Below are 27,850 nucleotides of genomic sequence, written 5' to 3'. Positions count from 1 at the left end.
GGTTGAGATCTTATTCAGGCTCTGTTAAGATCTTTCTTCGTATAAATGTTTACATTTTATTATTGGATGTGTCGTTTTGTTGTTTGATAATAAATCTTATAATGTGATGCGATTCTTTACTCAGATGTTATTATTATTGTTGCTTTATGTATTTGTGAATACAAATTACCTAATGTTCCCATTTATCTGCGGTTTTACGTGTTACACCAGCAAGGATTTTACTCATGCTTCTGAAATATTTATCATTAAGTACGTTAGACCTTATTAAAATGACTCTTAATTATATATTGCATTTAGATACTCAACCTCTTGTCTGTAACTCTGTAAGTATATAATGAGGATCCTAAACGAATTTGTCAACGAATCTTTTTGCATAGCATTTTTTTTCGAGAACGTTTTTTTCAACTGTATACAGTACAACCATTGTTTGAACTATCGATTTACGACAGCCACACAAATATGATTTCTTATGTTTACAACTGTATAGGTGCCCAGCTACCCAAGCATAACAACCTCGTATAGCTGTAATATAACACCCCCATTAGATTGTTCTAAATACAGTACAGATGAAAACAACAATGGAGGCTAGAAAAGGGCAAAAGGCAAACTTACACGTAAACAACGACCATAATTCCGAGTAATCCAACAGTCTGGAATACCCTATCAAATTAATAGGGTTGACACTTTTATAAATAGAAATGGAAATAGTTTATTCGTGGCACACTGTAACAGGTTAACAAGAGAAACGAAAAGCAAACTTACACATAACATTACAACGCATATTTAACATTACATTACATGACACAAATAATATTGACCCGCGAAATGGTCCCGACTCAGCATGGTGTTATTCTGGATGGGCCAACGCTGGTCTTCCGTCGGGGCCATAAACGAGTGAAGCACGGAAAGTACATAACATAAAAAATAATAAACAAACATATTAGAAAGAAATAAATAACAGATTACAGTTACACACACACACACATACGACAAAAAACATTAACTTGAATTTACCCTGCCAGCCTGGGGCACTGGAGGCCTTGGTCACTTTTTCTTAGTATATTTATTTCAGTTTATAATTTGAATTTACTTAAAAGATAGTTAGTAATGCAAGTTATTCACAATTGTTTTTTATTAACGAGAGTTCGTTTGCTTATTTATTTACTGTACCTAATGTAATTTAATTATTTATGTATTATGCTGTTAACAATTTTGTTTATTTTCTTTGGCATATTCTCCAAACCAAATTCAAATAAAGTTAAAAAAGAGTCCGCCTAACTCTGCTAAGACTTTGAAGTAACTAAGTGTGGGAGCACCGCCAAAATCTATCCGATTTTTTAAATAACTTCAAATTTCACACTGTCCATTGGGCCGCCACAATCTATCCGATTTTTAAATAACTTCAAATTTCACACTGTCCGTTGGGTGGTATCCATATACCTTCAAACGGGACGTACTGTTGTTTGCCAGCACCTTAATAAAAAAAACTATCCATAGTTGACAACCCTCACTGCGAAGCCATATGACGGTGTCTCGTCGTGGTTACGACAGGACGAAATGTACACTTGTCTCTCATTTTATTTTATTTTGTTGATAATTACAATTATAAAAATAATATAATATTACATTATAAAAAGAAAGTGAGAGGAAAAAATGCCCACGTATAAAAGGCTAAAACCAGTGTGTAGAGCCCTTTTACAAAAAAAAATATTGAAATAAATTCGTAACACCGTCAAAAGAGACCTAACTTTATGCTAATGACTAGTTAATTAACTACAAAACAAACCACAACATAGGTATACTGTTATGAGGGGAATAGCGATTTATGCAACAAGTGCGGAAAGTGTATGATTTCCGACGAGTGGAATAAAGGAATACGAGTCGTTAATCAATTTTACGCACGTGTATCATACAATGTTTTACTATGCATTGTGCGAGTAAATAAAAAAACATATCATGGCAAATAAGTTTAATTATTAAAAGGAGTGTTTTAAATCGACACGAGTTGCGAATTACCTATTCGCATGTGTATATGGCCCTTACATACATATGGCACGTACATATGGCCCTTTAAACTTTCGACATATGCACGAAAAGTGCTCTTTTCCGCACTAGTGCGAGAAAGTAGCACCATATGTACTGTAAAAAAAAATTAAAAACAAAAAGCACCAGTGCGGAAAAGTAGTACTTTCCGCATGATATGGGTCCGTAGGAAACGCACTTTTCGAGCACATGCATTGTAATAGTTATTTACGATACAAGTGCGGAAAAGAGGAAATTCGAAACGAGTGGCGATAAATTAAAACACGACTGCAGGGAGTGTTTTAAATCGACACGAGTTGCGAATTACCTATTCGCACGTATATCGTACAACGTTTTACAGTACATATGGCCATTTAAACTTTCGACATATGGACGAAAAGTGCTCTTTTACGCACTAGTGCGAGAACGTTTTACAGTACATATGGCCCTTTAAACTTTCGACATATGCACGAAAAGTGCTCTTTTCCGCACTAGTGCGAGAAAGTAGCACCATATGTACTGTAAAAAAAAATTAAAAACAAAAAGGACCAGTGCGGAAAAGTAGTACTTTCCGCATGATATGGGTCCGTAGGAAACGCACTTTTCGAGCACATGCATTGTAATAGTTATTTACGATACAAGTGCGGAAAAGAGGAAATTCGAAACGAGTGGCGATAAATTAAAACACGACTGCAGGGAGTGTTTTAAATCGACACGAGTTGCGAATTACCTATTCGCACGTATATCGTACAACGTTTTACAGTACATATGGCCCTTTAAACTTTCGACATATGCACGAAAAGTGCTCTTTTACGCACTAGTGCGAGAAAGTAGCACCATATGTACTGTAAAATATTTTACAGCATTAATTATTTGGTAAATGAAGCTAGTATGAATCGAGATAGCATTAATTTTAAACAATTAACGTTAAGAAGAAAATAGGCTTCGAACAAGATAATTTCGATGTTAGATTTTTATAGCAAACGCTTAATAATAATAACAGCACTATGAACACTTCAACAGGCGTTTCGTTAAGTTCTAAAATCATGTCCTACAAGATTGGTGAACCTATAGATAAACTCGTATTTATTAACATTCAGTACATGCCGAAGACCGTGCCAAAGTGGAGGAGAAAAAGTAGAGAGAAAATATTTCTGAGACCAGGGCCGTGCTGCATAATAAACTACATCTAATATTACAAGCGGAACTTCTTTTCTAATTCTACTTATTGGACAAGGAGTTCCGCTTGTAATATTAGTTGTAGTTTATTATGCAACACGGCCCAGTATGTAATCAACCACTCAAGTGCAAATAGTGCAATCCATTAGTGAAAAGTAAATTTAGAAGAAATAACCATCATTTGGATCGCGTTTATATCTGGACCTGTATTTGAATAAAAAATATTTCATACAGATAGGTAGATAGACAAAAACTTTATGGCAAAACATTATCGTGACAAAAAAAAGAACTTATAATAAAAATAAAACTAAACCGTAGGTCTAAGTACTATAATACTAATCTAATATTACGATTTTTTTTGTCACGATTGTGTAGTCGCGAAAAGGCGCCGGCTCAGCATATGCTGCAGCATTGCTGCCGCAGCGCTGGTATTCTGCTGGGACCTAGCAGAACGCGCGCAGACTCAGTATGATCAACTAACAGTGACAAAAGAGATAGCAGTAAAAAAGTAATAGAGAAACGTTATACAAAGAAAAATGTTGAAAGCATTTGTAAATTAATACAAGATAACATACAAATAATTTTAAGATAAAAAGTTTAGAAGTTATTCAAGAAAATAGGCAAAAAATGACAATTCCCCCCTTTATCTCCGAAACTACTGGGTCAAAAATTTTGAAAAAAATACACAAAATAGATTTTTACCTATAGATCACAGGAAAACCTATTAGAAATGTGCAGTCAAGCGTGAGTCGGACATAATTACTTAGTTTTTGATCCGACCCCTACGGGCTTTTTAAAGACATTTAACATAAAAAATACATTGTTTAAATTGTGTAATGCACGGAACCCTTGGAACGCGAGTCCGTCTCGCACTTGGCCGATTTTTTTCTAGTATTTGACAATATTTTGTGTGTCACCAAACACCAAAAAACACCAAACGTCGGAATCTTGCATCGAAAAAAGGCCTTAAGACCCCGCTACTACATTAATTAGTCATGAATCTTAATTAGAATGGTAATGCTGGTGTGGGCATTGTCTAGTGACGTCACGGTTTCGCCGGGATGTTTCCGTCCTATACGCACTTGTCTACGTGAAATCCCTTCAGTAATAGAACGTAACCCTAAAAGTACATATTATGTGTAAGTGACGGAAAATTAAAAGTCGGAAAAGTCCAAGAAAACTTCAGGAAAATTTTACAGGAATTTACAATTTCTATTCCCATACTAAAATATAAAAAGTTTCCGAAGTGTTCCCATGTGAAGATTTTTCAATTTTGGAAGAAAAGGGCCTACATATCAGTAGTCGGCACAGACTACTTAAAAGTAATTGAAAAATAAAGTTTGCGCAATAATTCGATTAATTATTTAAATCAGTACTTAAGTAGATAAACAGCTCAAATACAGAACTGTGTCATAATATTCATAGTCCAAGCATTGCACTCTGCAGATACCGTTATCAAAATTCATCTGCAAGTAAATGAGTACATTAGCCACTCGTACGCATAACTTTCTACATCATTATATTCAAAAACAGTCTCGGCCGCGCCGTCGGCATGGCATCACGTCTTCACTATTTTCCACGACGATCGAGGTCATGACCAAATCATTAACGCCGTCACCAGTATTTTTGTCAGTTACGAAATAAACACGTCATCAACGATTACCTCATACCTACCTATTATTAGACAACTACGCAAGCCGCCATCAATTCACGCCCTAGTGACCAATTCTCAGTGCAACAAAACGAACGCGTCCGCAAAAATGGGAATATACGTTCTCTCTTATTTCCTTGCGACCCTATTCGTTGCAGACTGTTACAGAATTCTCGGCATATTCCCATCGTTGGATCGGAATAATTATCTGACTTACCGTGGTTTGTTTAGAGAGTTAGCTACGCGCGAGCATGAAGTGACTCTGATTACACATTTTCAACTCCCCAATCCACCAGCTTTGTATAAAGAAGTGCTAATAAGTGATCAACAAGTGTATAAAGGACTATCTTATGAATCTGTGATCGTGAATGAAGTGTCGCGAGTGCCGTTCGAAACACTTGTGTCGACTAAGACTGCCAACGACGACTGCAAGAAGCTAATGAATAACAATCAAGTACTGCACATGATAAAGACGCGACCTCGCTTCGATGTCGTTTTAGTGGAGTCGTATAACAGCGACTGTGGCATAGCATTGGCTGCCAATCTGAGCGCTCCGTACATCGCTTTCAATCCTCAGCCCGTCCAAGCGTGGCAGTACAACAGGCTCGGAATCAATTTCAATTCCGCATCCGTACCTTTAGCTAGCCTTCCGTATGGAAAGGATCCCTGGTACTTTGACAGATTAAAGAGCTATGTTCTATATCACATTACCAATTGGGTGTACTACGTTGGATCGCAAGTGACAGATCATGTATATTTGTACAAGTATTTGGGAGATGATTTGCCGAGTTTGGAGAGCATCGCGGCGAATGCCAGTTTGGTGTTTGTAAACACGCATCAGTCAGTGTTTGGCGGTGTTGCCAGGCCTGATAACGTGATTGATATCGGAGGCATTCATGTAAATCCGCCTAAAGCATTACCAACTGTAAGTATTACTTATCATGCTAATTATTTGGTCTACCTCATTGATTCATTTCAATACAGTAAATGTATTCTTATTTTATTAAGTAAATGTTTTTATCGCTACTCGTAAAGTCAACTAGCATGCCTGTATCGGATCTGTGTAGGTACATTAGTGCATAGGTAAATGAATGCATAATATCAGCTCGTAAAGGATTTTTTATTCTTTAAAAACTGATGGGAAAGTTTTATTTTATACAGAAGAGTGGCAAAGTAATTTGATGCAAATCTTGAATTATTAATTGGAATTGACTGTTAAAAGATGTCATTACTTTTTTACCACACAAGCTGCTAAAAGCTCTCTCGATACTTCAAAAATGTATGATAAAGTTGCATTTGATCCACAAGACTGGCAATGTCAATATATGCAAATTTTGAGTTTTTTTTTTTTTATATTTGCTGATGGAATTTATTTTCAAGTAATGATTTTGAATTATAAATATTTAATAGCATATATTCATTTGGATTTGATTTGTAATATTTTACAGTTAGTTGTTTTACAGGTTGTTGTAAATATTTTGTATTTCACTCGGTAGCATAGTTAATTTAACCCTCGTGTCTTGAACTTGAAACTTTGAAACCCTCGCAACTCGCTACGCTTGTGGTTCAATTTTAAAATGTTTCGCTTGCTCTGGTATCACTATTAACACATTCACAGCCAGCAACGCAAACCTTGTGTAAATTCAGTACAGGCGAATATTTAAACATATTGACAGTATAGTAACATTATCATCATTATCTTCATCCAATATCTTAATAGGAAACTTCTCACACAGGTCACAGTTGACGTAAATTGAAAAAGGTCCCTATCTTTTCAGGAAATTGAAAGATTCATAAACGAGGCAGAGCACGGCGTTATATACGTAAACTTGGGCTCCACGACCAAGGATTCGACGATGCCAGCTGAAAAACTTAGTGAACTGTTATCAACATTCAATAAATTGCCTTTAAGAGTACTTTGGAAATGGGATGGAGGCAGTATTGAAAATTTGCCAAGAAACGTGATGACTATGAGGTGGTTCCCGCAGTACGACATTTTAAGTGAGTCATTTACTTAATAACTTAATAAGTTATAGAGTTAGGAAAACGTAACAGTGGTTTACAAAGTTATGAGTATCTAAATGTATATTAATACATTTTTAATATAACGGTAAATAATCGGGTTAAAATCAACAAAACAACATCAGCGCAATATTTTTCTCTCTTTTTTTTAACATATATTGTAGTAAATATATTAATTAGACATGGATTTTAGGTGTATTTATTTAAAGTTAGTGCCAGCCTGATAGTTACAGCCCCCTCTTAATATACATATTGGCCCAAAAATACTTTGTATTTTTTTTATTGTGGCTAAAGGAGAACATTTTGAAGATAATATGTTTTGTTTTATTTAAATGATTTGAATTTTAGTTTTTAGTGACATTTTGTAAAAGACGAGTAAGTAAGAAAAATATCCCTATAAATTATTTGTCAAAAAATCATCCTTGTAAGTCATAAAAAATATAAATGTATCTAAAGGCTGTCCCAAAAAGGACGCAAGATTTGAAATTGATGAAAAACCTTTTTTTTTTCGTTATAATATATTTGTATATAAAATCTTGAAATACAAATAAAATAGGGTTATTTGTGGAATAATACGTCAGGAAACTGTCCTCCTAGGCTTTGCTGGCACATACGCATTTTTTTTTGTCAAAATTTTCTATGACCATTTTGCATAGATGCGGCTGAATTTCTCCGATGCAGCGTCGAATTTCCTCTTTCAAAGCATGAGTTGTTGTGGGCTTATTGGCATAGACTTTAGACTAAATAAGTATATTATAACGAAGAAAAAAATGTGTTTTTCATCAATTTCAAATCTTGCGTCCTTTTTGGGACATCCTTTACAATAAGGAAACGGATATATTATGGATTCACCAATAATTTTTAGATTTGAAAAAATCGAATGATAAGGTTATGACGAAGTCACCTCAGCTTACGTAAGGTTAAATCCTGTTTTCAGGCTTACGGAAGAAACAATTTTTTTAACTATTTATTATGTAATACCTATTACGCTACGAATAAACGTCGTTTTCACTATTAATAATGTTATAACACCTAACTATCCACTTCATTAGATTAAGTTATGCTAATTTCCAGAGCATCCTTCAGTCAAGTGGCTCTCGAAAGCATACTCGAGAATATAATAGTTGGTTTATGGTATATATATATATATATATTTACTTTGGAACTAAACGTAGGTATATTTATAATACGTAAGTGATAAACTACTGGTTTTAAGAGACGACAACAAAAAAATGGACTTTGATTGACATTACTTTTGTTCATGAAACTATATTGAACTAAGTAAATGGTGATGGTAGAAGCTGACCCCAAACCAACAAGCATATAATGTATGGAGATAAGATTGAACAGACTCCATTTACATTTTTCAATAAAGTAAAATTAGATTACATGATATGTATGACGTTATATTAATAATAGGTACGTCTTAACATATGGAGTGAGCACTCAAGCTTACTTATTCCTCTATGATTATAAATTATAACATGTCATTCGCGCACGTGCCAATACATCGTTCAAATTAAGAATTCAGTGTTTAATAGATTACTTAATAGATACCTACAAAACCAGCAAAAAACATTTTATTTTATTTTACAGAACATGAAAATGTCAAGGCATTCATTTCTCACGCCGGCATCCTCAGCACAGTAGAAGCACTAGATGCTGGGATACCAGTGGTGGCTGTTCCTCTCTTCGGAGACCAGTATGGCAACGCGGCAGCTCTTCAGGACGCTGGAGTGGCTACCATCGTCTCTTACCAGGATTTGTCGAAGGAGTACCTCTTGAACGCTATCAATGAGGTCTTGGATCCGAAGTAAGCCTAAGCAGCCATCTACTTTTATTATTTTATTTGTATTAGAGCAAACATTTTGCAACCCTGCATATGTTTAGTCTGATGGTGTACTTGCGAGTATTTCATGTATTCAATCTTGGACTATTTTAAAATAAAACTCCTAACTAGTTAAAAAAATACATATAAGCACATTATAAGAAATGCAACAAGTAACGTCGTAATAAATCCGCCTCGGTTTTTTGATTTTTTGATTGTAGAATGATGAAAACGCAAAAACATTCGAAACCTCGTTTTTTCAAGTGTACTTTCGTAAATTTTAGTTTATGATTGCTGATAAATAGTTTATTTCTTCTATAGGAAACTAGCCTCTAATCTTCATTTAATTTTGATATCCTCCGTTATGCAAATTCATTGAACTTATTAAGTTTACTAATTAACACTTGCCAACCTTCGCAATTAGATCTTTTCGGATTGTATTTCCCGTAATAAATTTAGATTTAAAACTGAAGAACAAACGAAACTATTTGTAACCTTTCTCAATGGCAGACAAGATTGAACTTTGTACAATTGATTTTAAAGGTGTGTAGGTACGTAGAAAGATGTCTTGTCACATTACATAGATAATAATATAGGTATATTGTACATGTACTTCATTTGGTAGGTATATTGATGTTGTTGTTTTAAATTGTTTATTTAATATTATTGTGTAGGTAATTCGTGTAACTATAAGCTTAAATCGTGACAAAAGACAAAATAAACAAATTAGTTAAATTGTAAACAATTATCATTATAATGCTAATAATTAAGAATGTTTGTTGTTCAAAGATAATGCGACCTATTATTGTTGTCAGTCAGTCAACCAAGTCAGGTTTCCAAATGCCCTTTCCTGTAGAACAAGAATTATTAATAAATTTTAATATTGTTTGTTTTTCCAGTACCCAGCAGCACGCTAAGTTCCTGTCCAGAGTATGGCACGACCGTCCGATATCGCCTCTAGAAACCGCAGTATACTGGACAGAGTACGTCGCTCGATACAACGGCGCGCCGAACCTCCAAGCGACATCTGTGAACAAACCTTGGTACCAGCAACTACAGCTAGACGTCTTGGCTTTCATAGCTTTAGTAGTGTATGTTATGAGCTACGTTTTGCGCAAAATCGTCGGAGCGCTCTGCTGTTGCTGTTCTAATTCTGAGACGATCAGCGTTGAAGCGGAGGAAAGGAGAACTAAACGTGTCAAGTTCGAATGAAGCGAGTAAGAAAAGTCGGCGAATAAAACATTAAGTATGTGCTAGAAATTGACAGAGAACTCAAATCAGTCTTTTTTGATTACGGAAGATTTTCTAGTGCAGAATTTGGAAGGCGAAGTAAGAGAGTCGCGCCAAGATAATTCTGCATGTCATTTGAAAGTGTAGAAATGTAGGTAATCATTGATGTCAAATTTCTATTAAAAATATGACGTTAATAATAATGACGCTCCCTTAATTTGTTCTATTCAAATCGATGCAAGGTGAGCTTAGGGGGACTTAAGTATAAGGTATCAATCGGGGACATTCGCGGTGAACCGGTGAACCACTTCAGAACAATTTTACCTCGAGCCTTACGAGCGAGCTAAACTCCGCCTCCCATAAAGATCACCAATTACGATGTATTAAGGATTCTTTATCTTAACAATGAAAAGGGTAAACACAGGTAATGAGACAAACAATAGGTAGTAAGGAATGTTTATTAGTTGTTGTTGTTAGGCTAAGCTTCGCCTCTTCATAAAGATAACCAATTACAATACGTTTTGGATTAAGGAATCCAGATATGGATTTTAGTTTGCAAATGCCGTCCGTCACAAAGACATAAATGGCAATAATCTTTACCTGAGCTTACCTTTTGTTTTCAACACCCACAATTTTAAGTGCCATGCTATTGGTCATCCCTTTTATGATATCACCTGACCGTCTCCAAGACGTATAAACGATATTTGCCCTTAAGGTAGTTCACCGCGAATGTCCCCGATTGTACCTAGTTGTTGTGTCTTACTTAGTAATTTTACTCAAGTATCTTATTTATGATTTGTTAACTGTTGATAATAATGACTCATGTAAACAATTTATATCGATTTTTTTGCATTTGTGGCTTTTAGCCTTCCTTGAGATTCGGAGAATCATGTAAGGAGTGAAAGAATATAGTGGCTTAACAGGAAGTGGTATAAATAAACTAATAAGTACGTAGTTACTATAAAAACTATGTATTGTATATACTGGTTTTCAAACGCCAGTAGATAATATTTTGTGTTACGAGTATGCACTTTATTAATTTATTTATGCCTTGTGTCCGGTTGAATTTCTACGTCATTTTACATTGATCTTAACTGCTGTGTAAAAATATAAGATATTAATATACGACATTACTTAAATAACTAGATACTTACTGTCTGTTTCAGAAAATGCTCATTTTTTTATTTGAGACCCATGGGTAAATTTTATGTAATTTTGGACGCATTAATACGCTTATAATCTAATTCCCAGTATCTTCTATAGAACTGACAATTTTCATAAGAAACCTATGTATTGATTTACAGTCGTTAACAAATATTTATACATAATGTACAGGGCCATAGCACACTGGGTCCGATTCGCACGTTACTCCAAAGTTTGACCGAGACAACGCCGCTATGCGCGTTTTATAACGACGTGCGAATCGGACCCAGTGTGCTATGGTGACCATAGCACACTGGGTCCGATTCGCACGTTACTCCAAAGTTTGACCGAGACAACGCCGCTATGCGCGTTCTATAACGACGTGCGAATCGGACCCAGTGTGCTATGGTGACCATAGCACACTGGGTCCGACCATAGGACCATAGTATGGTCCTATTCATTTATGTATAAATATTTATAGATAATTTATTTTGTTAACTTTTTTCTAATTTACATAGAATAAAATAAACATTACTTTACACGCATTGGTTATTAATAGTATCTAACTAAAACAAACATCACCTTTATATAAAAATGTGTTCTTAATCTGCGTATTATTCCAATATTTAATTGGCTATCTGTACCTTCTTGTCTAGCTGTTTTGGATTTGAAGACAGAGACGACAGACTAATCTCGGTAGGTACATAAATTAACTCTGGTATTACGTCAGGACATACATGCATACTTGCGCTTATACAAATACTTGAAAACCCACACAGCGGAAGAGGATACTAGTCAAAGATATATTATTATTATGGAAAAAACTTCTTATTAATTAATCAATGCCACCTTCCTTAAAACCTCTTTTTTCCTAACCATCATTGATACTCGTATATGCTACTATTTAACTATAGGTACAAGTATTATTCACCAGGCACCTAGGGTCCGTAATCCCTAGAATTGGCGTAGGCACTAGTTTCTACAAAAGTGACTGCTGTCTGATCTGACCATATTAGGATTAGTCCGGTTTCTTCACGATGTTTTCCTTCACCGAAAAGCGACTAGTGAATATGAAATTATATTAGAAGGTACAGTTGTGTGCAATAAAATAGCAGTCAATAGGAAAATGAAGTAGTAGTAGTAGTAAATCACTTTATTGTACAAAAAAATGGTTAACATGAATTTCATATTAGGTACAAAGGCGAGCTTATCCCTATAAGGGATCTCTTCCAGCTAACCTTAGAGTTAATGAGTAAAAATTCGAATTAGATAGACAAACTTACAGAATGTACAATAATATTTAAAATGGAAAACTACAATATTAACGTCTACGAATAACTAAAATACATCAATAGCATTATCCAATAAAATAAATACTAGCATACATAAATATATAGTACTAAATAAATATTAAATATATATGTATATATATCAATTGCAAAAAAAACAATAATGAAAAGATTAGTACTCAACCAAATCACACTTCGTGGGAAAGCCAAAGCTTTTTCAGATTAACTTTGAGTGATGCTACAGACCGGGACTGTTTGAGCGACAGGGGCAACTCGTTCCACAACTTCACCGCGCGCACTGTGAATGAATTTGCATACGTTCGAGACTTAGTCGAAGGAATAAGATTAACACTAGAACGTAAGCGGTGATCACTTCCTTTATCCAGATAGTAAAACTCTCGGTTAGGTAAGATGGGGAACAGGGGTTGAAGAGTATGTAAATGAAAATTAGAGGAAAACTATAACTTTAGATCAATTATATTGGATCTTTTTTTATAATTCTTCTGCATTACTTAACATTGTTTCAAAATTAACTGTAACCTTTACTTAAATAATATTGGAAAAATAAAAAATAACTATCATGAAAATCGGCTTTTTTACTACATCGCGGAAATTCTTAGAAAACGTAATAACCTACGAAAAAAGTACAATTGTGTACTATATAATAATTGTAATTTAGTATTTTCTATTATTTCCAATCAAAGCTTAGCATGTTAACTAGATAGTACGCCAATAGTCCGAGGCTAAAATTATGCTTTTCAGCCGAGTTAAACACTCTACGAGGAAAGTAAAGTGCATGGTGTTTTCTTAAAAACATGACTAATTTTTATAGCATTTCTTACTTTGATTACTTACTTTCAACTAAAAACTTAAGCAAAACTATCGTTATTTTATGGAATGCGGAGTAAAATATCAGAATGGAAATTGTATAACAAATCCAATTACACCCAAATTTCAATTGCTTATCGTTAAAAAAAATTAAAAAATCGTACTTGGAACGTAAAATGCTCTAGTGCAGAAACGTATCATTTTCTGCACACCTTTTAGAACAACAATGACCCTCTTTCAGAGCATGAGAAATGAACAATAATTTACCAGTTGGTTTTTCGGTGAACGAAAAAGTTCAAGATGATTTGGTGCGACCGACCCTAAGCCTAATATCCCCTCTGGTCAAATAGAAATTGCGTTTGTAAAACTATAGTGTCTGCGTCTAACTTATTCTCCCAAGCAACACAGCCCTGGCGGCATAGCCAAGGTGACAATCGCTATCGCTTCGACAACGAAACGCTTTGTGTCTCTTTATCACTCTTCCATATTAGTGCGACAGTGATAGTTGCGTTTCGATCGCTGGTCTCTTTAAAATCTAACAGGAAAAGCACTATAACAATCCGTCTTTCAGTATCATTACACAGAACTGGATAATATCTAGATATTAAACGAAGATAACACAAAAAAATATGGCAAATAAACGGCCGCACAGATAACACACAATATAAGTAAGCGTTTTAGAACTTACCTTTTTGCAATAATATAATTTTTAGGGTTCCGTAGTCAACTAGGAACCCTTATAGTTTCGCCATGTCCGTCTGTCCGTCCGCGGTTTTGCTCCGTGATCATTATGGCTGGAAAGCTGCAATTTGGCATGGATACGTTAATCATGCATGGCGACAGAACGGTTAAATAAAAAGTAGGTAGGTACAATTTTTATTTTATTTCTCATGCTCTGAAAGTGGGTCGTTATTGTTCTAAGAAGTGTGCAGAATATGATACGTTTCTGCACTAGAGCATTTTACTTTCGTAGTATGTTTTATCTTCTCATTCCATAATTAACGAAACTTTTACCTAAATTGTTAATTGAAAGCACCCTCAAGGAATACTATAAAAGGTTATACTTAGACATGTTTTTTTAAATGCACATGGATTTTACTTTATTTTTAATTAATTTTTAAAATCGTTTTTTATTTTATTTTTTTTCACCCGAGCAACTCTAACAAGCCTTCTTTCGTCACTCCAGGGAGTGAAACAATGTAGCTTTTTAATTTAGTGAAGGCCATAAACTTCATACTTTTATTACATTTTTTTTTATGGTTTGGTATGGTATGGTATGGTATGGTGTCGTGTCGTGTCGTGTCGTGTCGTGTCGTGTCGTGTCGTATCGTGTCGTGTCGTGTCGTGTCGTGTCGTGTCGTGGCGTGTCGTGTCGTGTCGTGTCGTGTCGTGTGTCGTATAATACTTTTTTTCTGTTTATTCTGTGTAATTCGAAATACATTTTAACCTTTAATATGTTCTCACTACTGAGGTGAAAAATTATGTGTGCAACACGAGTTAGTTATTTTACATCTCGTGTTTTTGAGTCCCGAGAAAGCGAAAGATTCTATAATTGAATCACGAGCGAAGCGAGTGATTCTTCGGTAGAATCTTGAGCGTAATAAACACTCGCAAGAAAAACCAACTTTCCTCTCTTGTTGCACAACTAACTATTTTTGCTTTAACCTGGCCTTTCAAAATGAATAAGAATCTTCAACAACCACTTTTTGATAAAGTTAATATTTTCGGAAATAATCGCTCCGAAAGAAAACAATGTGTCTCCCCTAAAACAAAAACTCAATAAATACTTTCAATGATCAGTCCAGCCGTATTTGAGTTATTACAAAAAGCTTTTCTTCTTAATAAAAAGACTTACAAAGCGCTGCGAAAGTACTCCCTCTTGCTTGTAAGGTAAGTAGTATCATGTACATGATACTTACTAATAGCCCCCGTTTATCCTATTCTGACAGAATGGTTACTACGGAACCCTACACTGAGCATGGCCCGACAATGCTCTTGGCCATTTTTTTTAAATTGAGACAATATATGCATATTTATTTTCCTCTCTGCTGTCACCTATATAAGAACCGTAAACTGTAAGTGCAAACATCTAATATGAAAATAATCCTTTCCATAGAAATAACTATTGAAAAACTAAACAAATTATTTAATCGCTTTCTGGATACTTAACGTATTTTTTATCGATATAATTAATTTACTACGACTATTTAATTGACAATGACGTCATTAACAAAAAACATAATTACCTAATTGCCAATCCAATTACTCAAGTAATTATCGAAGATTAAGCGAATATTGGGCGGAAAATGTCTGCCGTATGCACCCGGATCGGTGGGCCAAACTGGCTGACTGACACCGCAGACTAGCCGGGCCAGAGGCAGACCAAAAAAGAGATGGCAGGATGACCTCGACGCTTTTAACAGCGACTGTCGGGAGCATGCACCAAGCCGTGATGAGTGGCGGAAGAAAGGGGAGGTCTTTGCCCAACAGGATATAAGATAGGCTAATAAAAAAAGCGCAGCAGTGAAAATTAATGATACAATGATCGACATTTCAAGCATTTACTATAACATTTCAGCAAACAATATAATCGTAAATAGAAAGCTTGTACAAAGGTAACATGAGGTAGGGCAGTGAACATAATATAATATATATGTATTGTAAGTTGATAACCATTCACAATTTACTAGTAGGTAGGTATAACGTAATATCAAAATTGCATGAAACCTCTGTTACGAAATTATCCATCATGAAAATCATCCATATAGGTATATATATATATTATCAATGTTATCATTACGCTTGTTGCTCGTCAGTCAATCTTCTGCCACGATACAGTCCGCTAATAAAATGAGAATAATAAAAGTGAATTTCTTGTTGGTAATTTTAATATATAGTTTAACAATTAGTGATGTGAACTCTTTCAAAATTTTGGCAGTGAATCCGTATCAAGGAAAAAGTCATTATTCCGTGTTTCAATCATTGCTGCTAGAACTAGCGAAAAGAGGGCACGATGTCACCTCTATTTCGTATTTCCCTCTGAAACAAAAAGTCAAAAACTTTACCGACATCTCCCTAGCCGGTTCTGTAAAAAATTACGAGGATGTCTTCCCTATTGCCTTTGAAAGATCGTACAAAACCGTAATAAGTATCGGTATGTTTTTGGCTACCAGTGGTACTGATAATTGCAGAGAATTGTTGCATAATGAAGAAGTACAGAATTTATGGAAATCGAAAGCAAAGTTTGATGTAATATTAGTTGAGCAGTTCCAAAGTGACTGTTCCCTGGGATTGGCATATGTGTTGGGAGCGCCTGTGATTGGTCTAACTTCGCACACTCCGATGCCCTGGCATTTTAACCGGTTTGGCATGCCTTACAACCCATCATATGTTCCCTTTATATTTTTAGAAGGAGGAACCAAACCATCTCTGTTCCAACGTATAGAAGTATTCGTTTTCAACGTTTACTTCAATACTTTATACTATTTTATGCAAAGAACTGATCAGAATACTTTGGCTGAATATTTCGATGATGTGCCTCCACTGGAAGATTTGGCAAGAGATATGAAATTCTTACTTTTGTACAAGAACCCAATCTTATTTGGATCGTCGTTGATTCCGGAGACTGTCAAAGAGGTTAACGGTTATCACGTCGCGACTCCAAATCCGCTATCAGGCGTAAGTACTCCATCTACTTATCCTATCTGTTAGATTGCAAGTCATCCGATTTGTACCTGCTTACTAGCACAAGGCAGTAGGACAGTGAACATATATATATTGTAAGTATAATAACTATACCAATTTACTAGCATAATAACGTAATATCAAAATTACATAACTCTTTATCATGAAATCATCCATATAGGTATATATATTATCGTTAGGCTTGTTGTTCGTCAGTCAATCTTCTGCCACGATACAGACCGCTAATAAAATGAGAATAAAAGTGAATTGTTTGTCAGTAATTTTAGTATATAGTTTAACAATTAGTGATGTGTACTCTTTGAAAATTTTAGCAGTGAATCCATATCAAGGAAAAAGTCATTATTTCGTGTTTCAACCATTGCTGCTAGAACTAGCGAAAAGAGGGCACGATGTCACCTCTATTTCGTATTTCCCTCTGAAACAAAAAGTCAAGAACTTTACCGACATCTCCCTAGCCGGTTCAGTAAAAATTTTAGAAGATGTGTTCCCTATTGAAAGATCGTACAAAACGGTAATAAGTATCGGTATATTTTTGGCTACCAGTGGTACTGATAATTGCAGAGAATTGTTGCATAATGAAGAAGTACAGAATTTATGGAAATCAAAAGCAAAGTTTGATGTAATATTAGTTGAGCAGTTCCAAAGTGACTGTTCCCTGGGATTGGCATATGTGTTGGGAGCGCCTGTGATTGGTCTAACTTCGCACACTCCGTCGCCCTGGCATTTTAACCGGTTTGGCATGCCTTACAACCCAGCATATGTTCCCTTTATGTTTTTCGAAGGAGGAACCAAACCGTCTCTGTACCAACGTATAGAGGCATTCGTTTTCAACGTTTACTTCAATACCTTATACTATTTTATGCAAAGAACTGATCAGAATACTTTGGCTGAATATTTCGATGATGTGCCTCCACTGGAAGATTTGGCAAGAGATATTAAATTCTTACTTTTGTACAAGAACCCCATCTTATTTGGATCGTCGTTGATTCCGGAGAATGTCAAAGAGGTTAACGGTTATCATGTCGCGACTCCAAAGCCGTTATCAGGCGTAAGTATTCCATCCATTTATTTAATCAAGGCTCGGAAAAACGCCCCACACTTTTAGGGTTCCGTAACTACCCAAAGGGTAAAAACGGAACCCTATTACTAAGACTTCGCTGTCCGTCCGTCTGTCCGTCTGTCACCAGGCTGTATCTCATGGACCGTGATAGCTAGACAGTTGACATTTTCACAGATGATGTATTTCTGTTGCCGCTATCACAACAAATACTAAAAACGGAACAAAATAAATATGTAAGTTTGTTGTGTTGTATGTGTTTATTTGCCGTTTTTTGCGTAATGGTACGGAGCCACTGGTATTTAGGATCCATTTACGAGTCGCAAATATTCGTTCACAGTCTGCGGACGTCATTGGGTCATATATATAACTAATCGTTGACATTGGTATAAGGAAGTATCTGTTGTACGGAACAGGGTTATGTTTTTAAAATGACGGGTGTTTTTCCGAGCCTTGATTAGAACACTTGTTATTCGCATTGAGTTTTTAGCGTAATGATTATATTTTTAATGTTCCTTTTACAATGGTGATGACTTTACCTTTTAGCGCCACTTGCACCATCCCACTAACCCGGGATTAACCGGTTATACTGTTAACCCAGTGTCAAATTGTACTGGTAATCATGGTAACAACAGGTTCAACCAGTTAACCCCGGGTTAGTGAATGGTGTAAGTGGCCCTTAATGAATTTAAAATCGTTAATAGCTTTATAGTTGTTTTAGGTCAGTAAATAGCAATATTCGGCCAAGTCAAATTTAAACTCTCGTGAGTCTTATTAACTAACATTAAACTAATTTTACAGTTAAACGCTCTACGGCGAGTCACTAAAAATACGTTACGAGTTAAACCGTAAAATTAGTTATCGATGAAGTCTCATTTTCTTGTTAATATCTGTCCGTCCGTCTGCACGCGACTTCGCTTGCATGTAATAATGATGATGATGACGTTCCCTAGGTCTTACACTATCTCCATGTCAAATGTCGTCTAAATCAGACAGACAGACAAACAGATAGAGTTACTTTCATACATATTAAGGACTGTATCGTTTATTTTATATACAGATAAAACCTGGCCTTGTTTCATCTTAGGGTATTTATTGGCCATATTTTAATTTTTATTACTTTAGGAAAGCTTTAGGGACTTTATGATGCTTTCAATATCGTCTTGCAACTATAGCAAATACATTTCGGACAAGCCTATCGAGCTTAATTTGAGACTATTTCACTGACCCCTTTGGCCAGGCTTAAAGAAACAAAAGGTTAATATGCTGCCAAAATATGTAAGTGTTCTCTTCATGATTGCTCAATTGAGCAGCTGCGGAATAATTGTGGTGAAATTTTATTTTTTACATAAAACCGAGTTTTCACGCCGTGTTGGATTCCCTTAAATTTCTGATGCAAGCGAAATGAGGGAGACAGCTGAAAGAATCAGCTTCGGACGGACGTTCATGGCTTTGAACTATCACTAGAGCTGGTCGATAGAAACGCTTCATGGTAGTTATATTGGATGTCAAAGTCGGAGGTTGTCCTAAGTAACATACTCGTACCATATTCTCTAAAAGGCCACCATGCACAGATCCAAACCTTTAAAAAAATTTTAGACTATGCCCAGACATTTCGTTTTACGAATCATGTGTAATTGCTGTTCGCATAGTACCTGCTGAGAGTTTCTTAAGAGGTTTTGTAAAAAGGGCGTGTACAAGTTTTTAAATGGTCGGCAACACGCATGGGATGTCCCATGTGTCTATAGGCTATGATATCCACATACTAACGTAAAAAATGTAGTTAAACACTTTCCAGACAGTTCTAATTAAAGTTTCGAAAATCATGACATAAGATTTCATGTTGGTGATGACGTGAATAAAAAATATATCACATCTTATAATGGCTAATGCATTTTTTCTTAGAGCACTTAAATATGAGATTATAGGTTAATATCATTAAATTTTATATCATTGAATAAGGAAAACTTAGGACACATTGTAAACTGATAATCAACGTGAAATGTATATTCATACATATGATACATACATATAACCTCCTTTTAAAAAATCGTCTACTAAACAGTAAAAACAAACCTAACATAATTTATTTAAAAACACGTGCTTCATGGTTACATACGAGTATAAAACAAAGATTTAAAAAATAGTGATAGTTCATCAATTGGATGGTTCAATCATTGCATTGTACTTAAATAGAATTTGCGCTTGCCGCTCCTCAGTCAGTCTCCTGCCGCGGTACAGACCACCAATAAAATGAAAATAATAGTGAATGTTTTGTTTGCAATTTCTGTGTGTAGTTTAACAGTTAGTGATGTGAACTCTTTGAACATTTTAGCCGTGAACCCGTATCAAGGAAAGAGTCATTATTTTGTATTTCAACCTTTGTTGCTCGAACTGGCGAAACGCGGACACGATGTCACCTCCATATCGTATTTTCCTCAGAAACAAGCAGTCAAAAACTTTACCGACATATCACTAGCCGGTTCAGTGAAAATTTTGGAAGATGTATTTCCTATTGAAAAGTCGTACTCCACTGTTTTAGCTATGGCTACATTTTTGGTTACCAGTGGTACGGATAATTGCAGAGTATTGTTGCAAAATAAAGAAGTGCAAAAACTATGGAAATCGAAAACAAAGTTTGACGTAATATTAGTTGAGCAGTTCCAAAGTGATTGTGCCCTGGGATTAGCATATGAGTTAGGAGCGCCGGTGGTTGGTCTGACTTCACATACTCCGATGACCTGGCATTATGACCGCTTTGGCATGTCCCTCAACCCATCATATGTTCCATGTTTATTCTTTGGAGGGGGAACTAAACCAACTCTGTACCAACGTATTGAGGCTTTCTTCTTCAATGCTTACTTCAATACTTTATACAATTGGTATGCTCAAAGAACCGATCAGAATACTTTGGCGCAATATTTCGATGATTTGCCTGCGTTGGAAGAGTTGGGAAGACAAATGAAGTTCTACCTTACGTACAAGAACCCTATCTTATTTGGGTCGTCATTAATTCCTGAAAATGTAAAAGAGGTTGCAGGTTATCACGTTGCGGCAACAAAACCGTTATCAGGCGTAAGTATTTACATTTATAAATCCTCACCTCAAGATTCTTTACAGTAATAAATTACGAGAGAATGTATTTAATAGCAGAAGTGAATTGAACTACGAATGCGTAGCCTTGATCTTATTAGATATTTGTGACTCGCATTAAAACTATAGGATCGAATCTCGTCTGAAGTAAATAGATATAGACGAAAAACGACTCTGCGTTGAAAGCACACAAGGCTCAAAATCAAATAAAACTGAATAGGTATCAGATCTATGAAGCAACTTCAATCATGGTATAAGTACGCTACACGCGTCGCTCTCGCTACCATGTGTAGCGACGACATAAATTTGCGAATTCTCTGAAACTCCACACAATAAATCTTCGTTGACTTACTTAAGCCAATCACATCATATCCGAAAAACCGACATCTCAGGAAAATAATGTACATACTTTATAAGTTTCGGTCTTATTTTAAAACTACGTGTTGGATTATTGTAATGAAACTTTGCACATACAATGACATTACGTATACCTAGTTCTGTAATTAGTTTATATAGCTCTAGTATATAAAACAAACGAAATAGACCCTACTCGTAGTGTTGTTGTGTTCTTTACTCGGTTGCCAGAGCTCAACGAGGGTGTGGAGTGTTAGGGTCGGCAACGCGCAAGTAACACCTCTGGAGTTGCAGGCGTACATAGGCTACGGAGACTGCTTAACATCAGGCGGGCCGTATTCTTGTTTACCACCGACGTAGTATATAAAATAAAAAAAATGCATGAAAAACTTTAATTCGCTGTATTTTTTTAACTATGGTATCTGAAGCTACATAAACTAATTACACTAGATATACCTTATCCTATTGTAAGTACAAAGTTTCAGGTTCAGGGCAGTCTAGCTAGTCGTTTTAAAATGAGAGCGTTACTACGTTTGTATGGAGAACCAAGCTTGCCGGGGATTCTTAACCTTCAGAAAATAGGAGGCATATCTTATAAAATCGTTTTTCTAGAAATCGCATAGCGGATAATGCATGATATTTTTCCTCTACAACTATTTACAATTTAATTTATTTAGATACATATTTATTAGCACGTTCATCAATATTTATGTTGTACTCAGCATCTGCCCGCGATTTCGTCAACGTACATTTAATACCTATATCGATATAATAATTCCACCCCCATTTTCACTCCCCTAAGAGATGATTTCCGGGATAAAAACTGTTCTATGTCCTTGCACGGAACTTAAAATATCTCCATACCAAATTTTATCTGAATCTTAAATCTGAACACAGACAAACAAACAGACAGAGTTACTTTCGCATGTTTAATAGTCGTATGGATTGAACTGGTAAAATTGACAAAAACCGGCCAAGTGCGAGTCGGACTCGCGCACGAAGGGTTCCGTATCATTACGGAAAAACCAGCAAAAAAATCACGTTTGTTGTATGGGAGCCCCATTTAAATATTTATATTATTCTGTTTTTAGTATTTGTTGTTATAGCGGCAACAGAAATACATCATCTGTGAAAATTTCAACTGTCTAGCTATCACGGTTCATGAGATACAGCCTGGTGACAGACAGACAGACGGACAGACGGACGGACAGACGGACAGCGGAGTCTTAGTAATAGGGTCCCGTTTTTACCCTTTGGGTACGGAACCCTAAAAATGGACTACAATGAGTTGCATCGAGCTTTATTGAAAAAATTAATAATCACTTTGGACGTTATGTTCTGAAGATAGGTAGATAGAATTATGTCAGTCTTGTACAACCCTGGATTATTAGGATGATGTATGGACGAATTAAGTAGGTGATAAGATAAGTATAAGCGATGACATGATTTTATTATTCAGTAACACAAATAGATCATATTATTATCAAAATATTTTTCCTCGATGGTAGTATAGTATAGTAAGCAGGTATATATCGCTTATTTTTCGATTGATACAGAAAAAGTATATAACTACATTCTGGTGCTATTTTACGCAATATCTTAGCTATCAAGATATACATACTTTGAAGCTAGCCATAATTCAAGTCACTACGGTAAACGGTTTTTAAATTAGATCAGCTCAAATCTTAAACGGTGGCAAATGCCAAGTTATCCCACACTTGAACTGGTAACATTAGAACACATTAAGGTCGGTGATTTAAAAGATACTGATCCCACTTATTTAACCGCGAGCTAAGTATGTATATGCTTAGACAATTTTTATGTACATATGAACATGGAAATAATATCCTGGCAAGGTGATCTGTCCAAATCCGCGAAATTGGTAAAAAGGTATATTAAAGAATCTTGGATGTATGATAATATCCTCTATTATAAATATTATAGGGCTTCCGCTTAACTGAGGCGGTTGGTAAGAAGTTATTATGGTCAGCTTCGGACTGGTTGAAGTTTTGGCTGCATGAAACTTATTTGAATTGTGTTATGTTATACCGGGTGTAACTATTTACCTGGTACAAAATATATACATGCGACTGTACCAATTAGCAACCCTTTTATTTATTTATTAGAGATAAATGACAATTACATACCTACTATTTGATCCAAGAGCATCGTTAAACCAGAAAGGTTTGTCTCGATACTTCATTCCGCAGTACTTAAATAATTAAATGTACAATTAAATACTTACATATCTAATTCGTAAACAACATAATGATTGCAAAAAATCACATACTGAGCGCATCTGTTAATTCTGTTATCATTATCAACAAAACAAGAACCGGTCGGCGCATACTCGGTACAGACAGGCTGCTTCATTTATGCTAAATGGAATAACATAATTAATATAATTATGCATTTTAGTTGAAATAATTTAATTGTTTAAGCATTTCGTTCTAATTTCCTATATTATTTGGTGTTGCATTCTTTAAGGGGCCCACTGACTATCAGTCCGCCGGACGATATCGGCCTGTCAGTTGTTCGGAGCTGTCAAATTTTTGTTCTAACTGACAGGCCGGTATCGTCCGGCGGACTGATAGTCAGTGGGCCCCTTTAGGTAACATATCTATTAAGTCTATAAGGTTAAATAATCCTTGAAATCGCAATAAAAATTTTGGTGTCCCATACTAAAGTTCAAGTCAACATGATACACGATGTATGGAAACCAGGATTTTTTTGTGATTTCAGTTGCTGCTGCTAGTAAAAGTTCATCATATAAATGAGTAAAATCGCGTACCTACAATATATCTTGTATAACCTAAAAAAATTCTTAAGTTGCAATATTTTCTGTTATCATTCTGCAAAACGTTGTATGCTATGATAAGTTTTGTAACACATACTCATACTCATGCATACACATATCCCCATAATCTCCATATTTGACGTAACGCTTGGCATGAAAACTTAGCGTGGTCTAACTCTATTGACAATACTTAAATAGAACAATGTGTACCTGTTACCCGTTTTATCATAGATTGAGATTACATTCAGTTTATTCTAGTCCACTACAGGACAAGATACATCTCCAACAATGGGCGCAATTCTTGCCAGAAATTCCAGGAGAGCCTCTCTTGCCCTTCCACACTTGCACTTGGTCTAAAAATCTTCAAACCTCATGCCAATACCACAGAATAAGTAATAGTATTATCATACAGAACGGCCACGCACCGCCCCGCCCCGATTCGAATTGACGACCTTTTGCCGATCGCTCAGTACTGTTTTTAAGCAACTTACTCACACATTGACGCATGCCGCGTGTACAGACGTGCCGTTTACATATAGAAACGTGATTTTTGATGTATAGCGTGTCCGCCCTGTGCCAATACTTCACATCCCTTCATAGTAAACTTAGTACCATAAAATAACTAAACACAAACCTTCCAGGACCTCAAGAAATTCATCGACGGGGCGGAGCACGGCGTGATCTACATCAGCTTCGGCTCGATGTTACGGGCGACTTCCACTCCTCGTGATAAGCTGGAAGCCATCATCAGTGCCGTTTCCGAGCTGCCCCAGAGGATCGTGTTCAAGTGGGAAGAACCAAACCTCCCTGGAAACCCGACAAATATTTACGTCTCTAACTGGCTTCCACAGAACGACATTTTAGGTATGTAAAAGAAATAACGCGCGGGAATTCGGTGGTTGCGAGCGGCACAGGATCGGTCGGAGTGGCGAGCCTTGGGGGAGGCCTATGTCCAGCAGTGGACGTCTATCGGCTGACATGATGATGATGATGATGATGAAAGAAATAATATTTCTATAGGGTACCTACGCCGGAAAAAGGTGTTTGATGTCATTATCATTCCTGGATTGGTTTTCCAGGATTGGTAGCCACGAGAAACGGACTGTATATCAAACTGGTGCAGTTTATATCATGCAACAAGATTAGTAAAGGCCCTTGCCTCGATAGTGATATTGTTAGGAATATAAAGGCGTCTTCAGTTAACTTGATATACCTATGGGTATAAAATATCAAACATCTATAATAGCCACTGTTGTATAGTCCAAACTCATAAACTACGTAAAGTTTAATGCTTGCGCGCAGCTACGACGAATGAAGTAAATTAGCATTACCGTAATGCTTGGTGGCATATTTTGATATATGACATACTTTTTCTAGCAGTCATTCGCTGATTTACATTCTAATTTTATTATTGTCATATAATGATAGACTAAAACCAATGCTTTATTATATACTTATGGAATAAATTACATACATAATGTTATCATTCTAATATTTTATTTTTATAATTTCAGCACACCCAAACGTGATAGCTTTCTACTCCCATTGTGGTCTATTGGGCACAACAGAAGCCATCCACCATGGTGTGCCCGTTTTGGGCATGCCAATCTTTGGGGATCAGCCTTCAAACGCAGCAGCAGTTGAAGAAAGCGGCCTTGGTGTTCGGATCGAGATTACGACCCTGACTAAGGAAGAATTGCTTAGCAAGTTCAAAATAATTTTAGATCCAGAGTAAGTGTATTATCATCTGTCTAGAAAACCGTACACAAAGGTAGTTAGACCAAGCTAAGTTGGCAACGATTTTGATAGCCCAGGTTGTGCAAGTGTTATTTTAAACGTCAGTTTTAATAACATTTTCACAGTCTGGGCTATCAAAATCGCTACCGACTAAGCTTGGTCTAACTCTAGCAGAAAATTGAACTACGCATTTTGAGTAGTTTCGCTAATTTATTCTAACCTGCAATGAAAGACACTGACTACGCATGGTGTAACTTTATTGTAATGTAACAACTGGCCAAACGCATTGTACCTACATAATGCAAATCCTGTGCAAGCGGGGGAAGTGAAAACATGATTATGAGAAATCGCATTGGTGGTTTCATTTCCGTTGTGTTTTGTATTCCATAAGTATTTTTATGCCAGCATTGGACTTGACCTGTGCCTCGACATGAATATTAAATACTTCTTTTTTAATTTCAGATTCAGGCGTAAAGTAAAACAAATTTCTAAGGCATGGCACGACCGCCCAATGTCTGCTATGGACACTGCTATCTACTGGATAGAATACGCGGTCAGAAACAAAGATTTCAACTTCCGCTCGCCCGCGGCTGATTTGCCTCTCTACAAATACTTTAACCTAGACGTTTTAGCTATATTTACATTTATATTCTACGCTCTTATTTATGTTATTAAATATGTGTTTAGTTTAAGGAAAACGCAATCGAATAAACAGAGTAAGAAATCTAAGAAGGCGTAGTGTTGTGAAATTTTCATGTGCGTGTAATTTATTTATTTATGTATTTTTGTGAATGCAGTAGGTACAAATGTTTAACTGTTTTATAAGGGATGAGGTGGAATATTTAGATTATTTGTGGTTTTCATCACAGAAGGGTCCTTATGCTTCAACTGCAGTATGGAGTTTTTCGTCTGAAATTCCAAAATAACAGAAATTCTGATAAAACGGTCTTTATTGCACAAGAAGCATATTAAGGACCCCTCTGCTGAAAAGCCCCATTTTGAGGTGATTTTGACATTACGAGATTAACCGCGTACGCGCGTTTAGCGCGTAGATTTATTTATTTCGCCTAAAATTTCAAACGAAGCGTCACTTTATTAGTATTGTCAACTGATCCATTATTTATTATTACTTAATTTAATATAGACATTAATTTAGTAGAAATATTGTTGAAAAATAAACAGTAAATATTTATTACTTTGTCTGGTTTAATTTTATTTAAGTATTTTTAGAGAAGTAGTGAGAGTCGGACTCGGGTTCCAAGGGTTCCGTACATCACACCATTTTTTTCAAAAAAAATTTTTTTAGAAGTAAGACTCGCGTTTGACTGTAGATTTCTAATAGGTTTTCCTGACATTTATACGTAGAGGAAGATATTGTGTATTTTTTTTTTCAAGATTTTAGATCCATTAGTTACGGAGAAAAGGAAGGGGGAATGTTCTAATTTTATGACAAAAAAATAATTGCTCGAATAGATGGCCTTTAATATTTAACAATTTTAACACATATCAGTGAAAGAGAACAAATATATTTCACGACTCTTCTCGTCCCGCACAGACTCTATACATATATTTTTACTCATTTTCATTTTTAGTTTTAATCCTGCGAAAGATGGCAGTAATTTTTTACTGTGACTACAAAATTTACTATGACAATAAACCTCTATATACTCTAGTTTCTTTTCGAAAACTGAAGAAAATGTTATCCGGGTTGAGAGCCCAGAAGCTTTGCGGTATTTAACAAACATTACTACAACTATACTACAACAAGAAATTGTAGAATTTAAAAAGTGGCAATACTGTAGTGTCGTCCTGTTTTCTTAGATTGATTTGAAAGGGACGACACTACATTATTGCCACGTTTTAATTTCTACAATTTCTTGTCAGACTGTACAATGATGATAATCCATCTTAGACG

At 35.7% G+C, this 27,850-nt stretch overlaps 3 protein-coding genes across 4 annotated transcripts; all 3 read left to right on the top strand.

The window, feature by feature from the left end:
- Window positions 1–4,642: 4,642 nt before the first annotated feature.
- LOC134747839 (UDP-glucosyltransferase 2-like) lies at window positions 4,643–11,316 on the top strand. The gene is made up of 4 exons (XM_063682482.1): window positions 4,643–5,777; window positions 6,631–6,853; window positions 8,471–8,687; window positions 9,602–11,316. The coding sequence occupies exons 1-4, from the start codon at window positions 4,962–4,964 to the stop codon at window positions 9,912–9,914; spliced, it is 1,569 nt and encodes a 522-aa protein (XP_063538552.1). The 5' UTR covers window positions 4,643–4,961; the 3' UTR covers window positions 9,915–11,316.
- A 4,726-nt stretch (window positions 11,317–16,042) lies between these two features.
- On the top strand, window positions 16,043–16,903 carry LOC134747929 (UDP-glucosyltransferase 2-like). The gene has a single exon (XM_063682606.1). The coding sequence runs from the start codon at window positions 16,043–16,045 to the stop codon at window positions 16,901–16,903; it is 861 nt and encodes a 286-aa protein (XP_063538676.1).
- Window positions 16,904–17,083: 180 nt separating this feature from the next.
- On the top strand, window positions 17,084–27,130 carry LOC134747838 (UDP-glycosyltransferase UGT5-like). Of its 2 annotated transcripts, none has more exons than XM_063682481.1 (4): window positions 17,084–17,945; window positions 24,840–25,062; window positions 25,713–25,929; window positions 26,398–27,130. In XM_063682481.1, exons 1-4 carry the CDS (start codon window positions 17,127–17,129, stop codon window positions 26,672–26,674), a joined length of 1,536 nt encoding a protein of 511 aa, XP_063538551.1. In that variant the 5' UTR covers window positions 17,084–17,126; the 3' UTR covers window positions 26,675–27,130. The 2 variants fall into 2 exon arrangements, with proteins under 2 accessions (XP_063538551.1, XP_063538550.1); XM_063682480.1 differs by lacking the exon at window positions 17,084–17,945 and adding an exon at window positions 20,162–21,029.
- The last annotated feature ends 720 nt before the right edge of the window (window positions 27,131–27,850 follow it).

Source organism: Cydia strobilella, chromosome 15, assembly GCF_947568885.1.
Source record: "Cydia strobilella chromosome 15, ilCydStro3.1, whole genome shotgun sequence".
In the NCBI taxonomy this organism is placed as follows: Eukaryota; Metazoa; Arthropoda; class Insecta; order Lepidoptera; family Tortricidae; genus Cydia; species Cydia strobilella.
This window is presented reverse-complemented; position numbering and strand designations above follow the sequence as displayed.

Coding starts and splice junctions, on each gene's coding strand:
- LOC134747838 (XM_063682480.1), top strand. CDS start 20,208: ATGAAAATAATAGTGAATGTTTTGTTTGCAATTTCTGTGTGTAGTTTA. Junction 21,030..24,839: donor CAACAAAACCGTTATCAGGC/GTAAGTATTTAC, acceptor CAAACCTTCCAG/GACCTCAAGAAATTCATCGA. Junction 25,930..26,397: donor AAAATAATTTTAGATCCAGA/GTAAGTGTATTA, acceptor TTTTAATTTCAG/ATTCAGGCGTAAAGTAAAAC.
- LOC134747929 (XM_063682606.1), top strand. CDS start 16,043: ATGAGAATAATAAAAGTGAATTTCTTGTTGGTAATTTTAATATATAGT.
- LOC134747839 (XM_063682482.1), top strand. CDS start 4,962: ATGGGAATATACGTTCTCTCTTATTTCCTTGCGACCCTATTCGTTGCA. Junction 6,854..8,470: donor CCCGCAGTACGACATTTTAA/GTGAGTCATTTA, acceptor TTTATTTTACAG/AACATGAAAATGTCAAGGCA. Junction 8,688..9,601: donor AATGAGGTCTTGGATCCGAA/GTAAGCCTAAGC, acceptor TTGTTTTTCCAG/TACCCAGCAGCACGCTAAGT.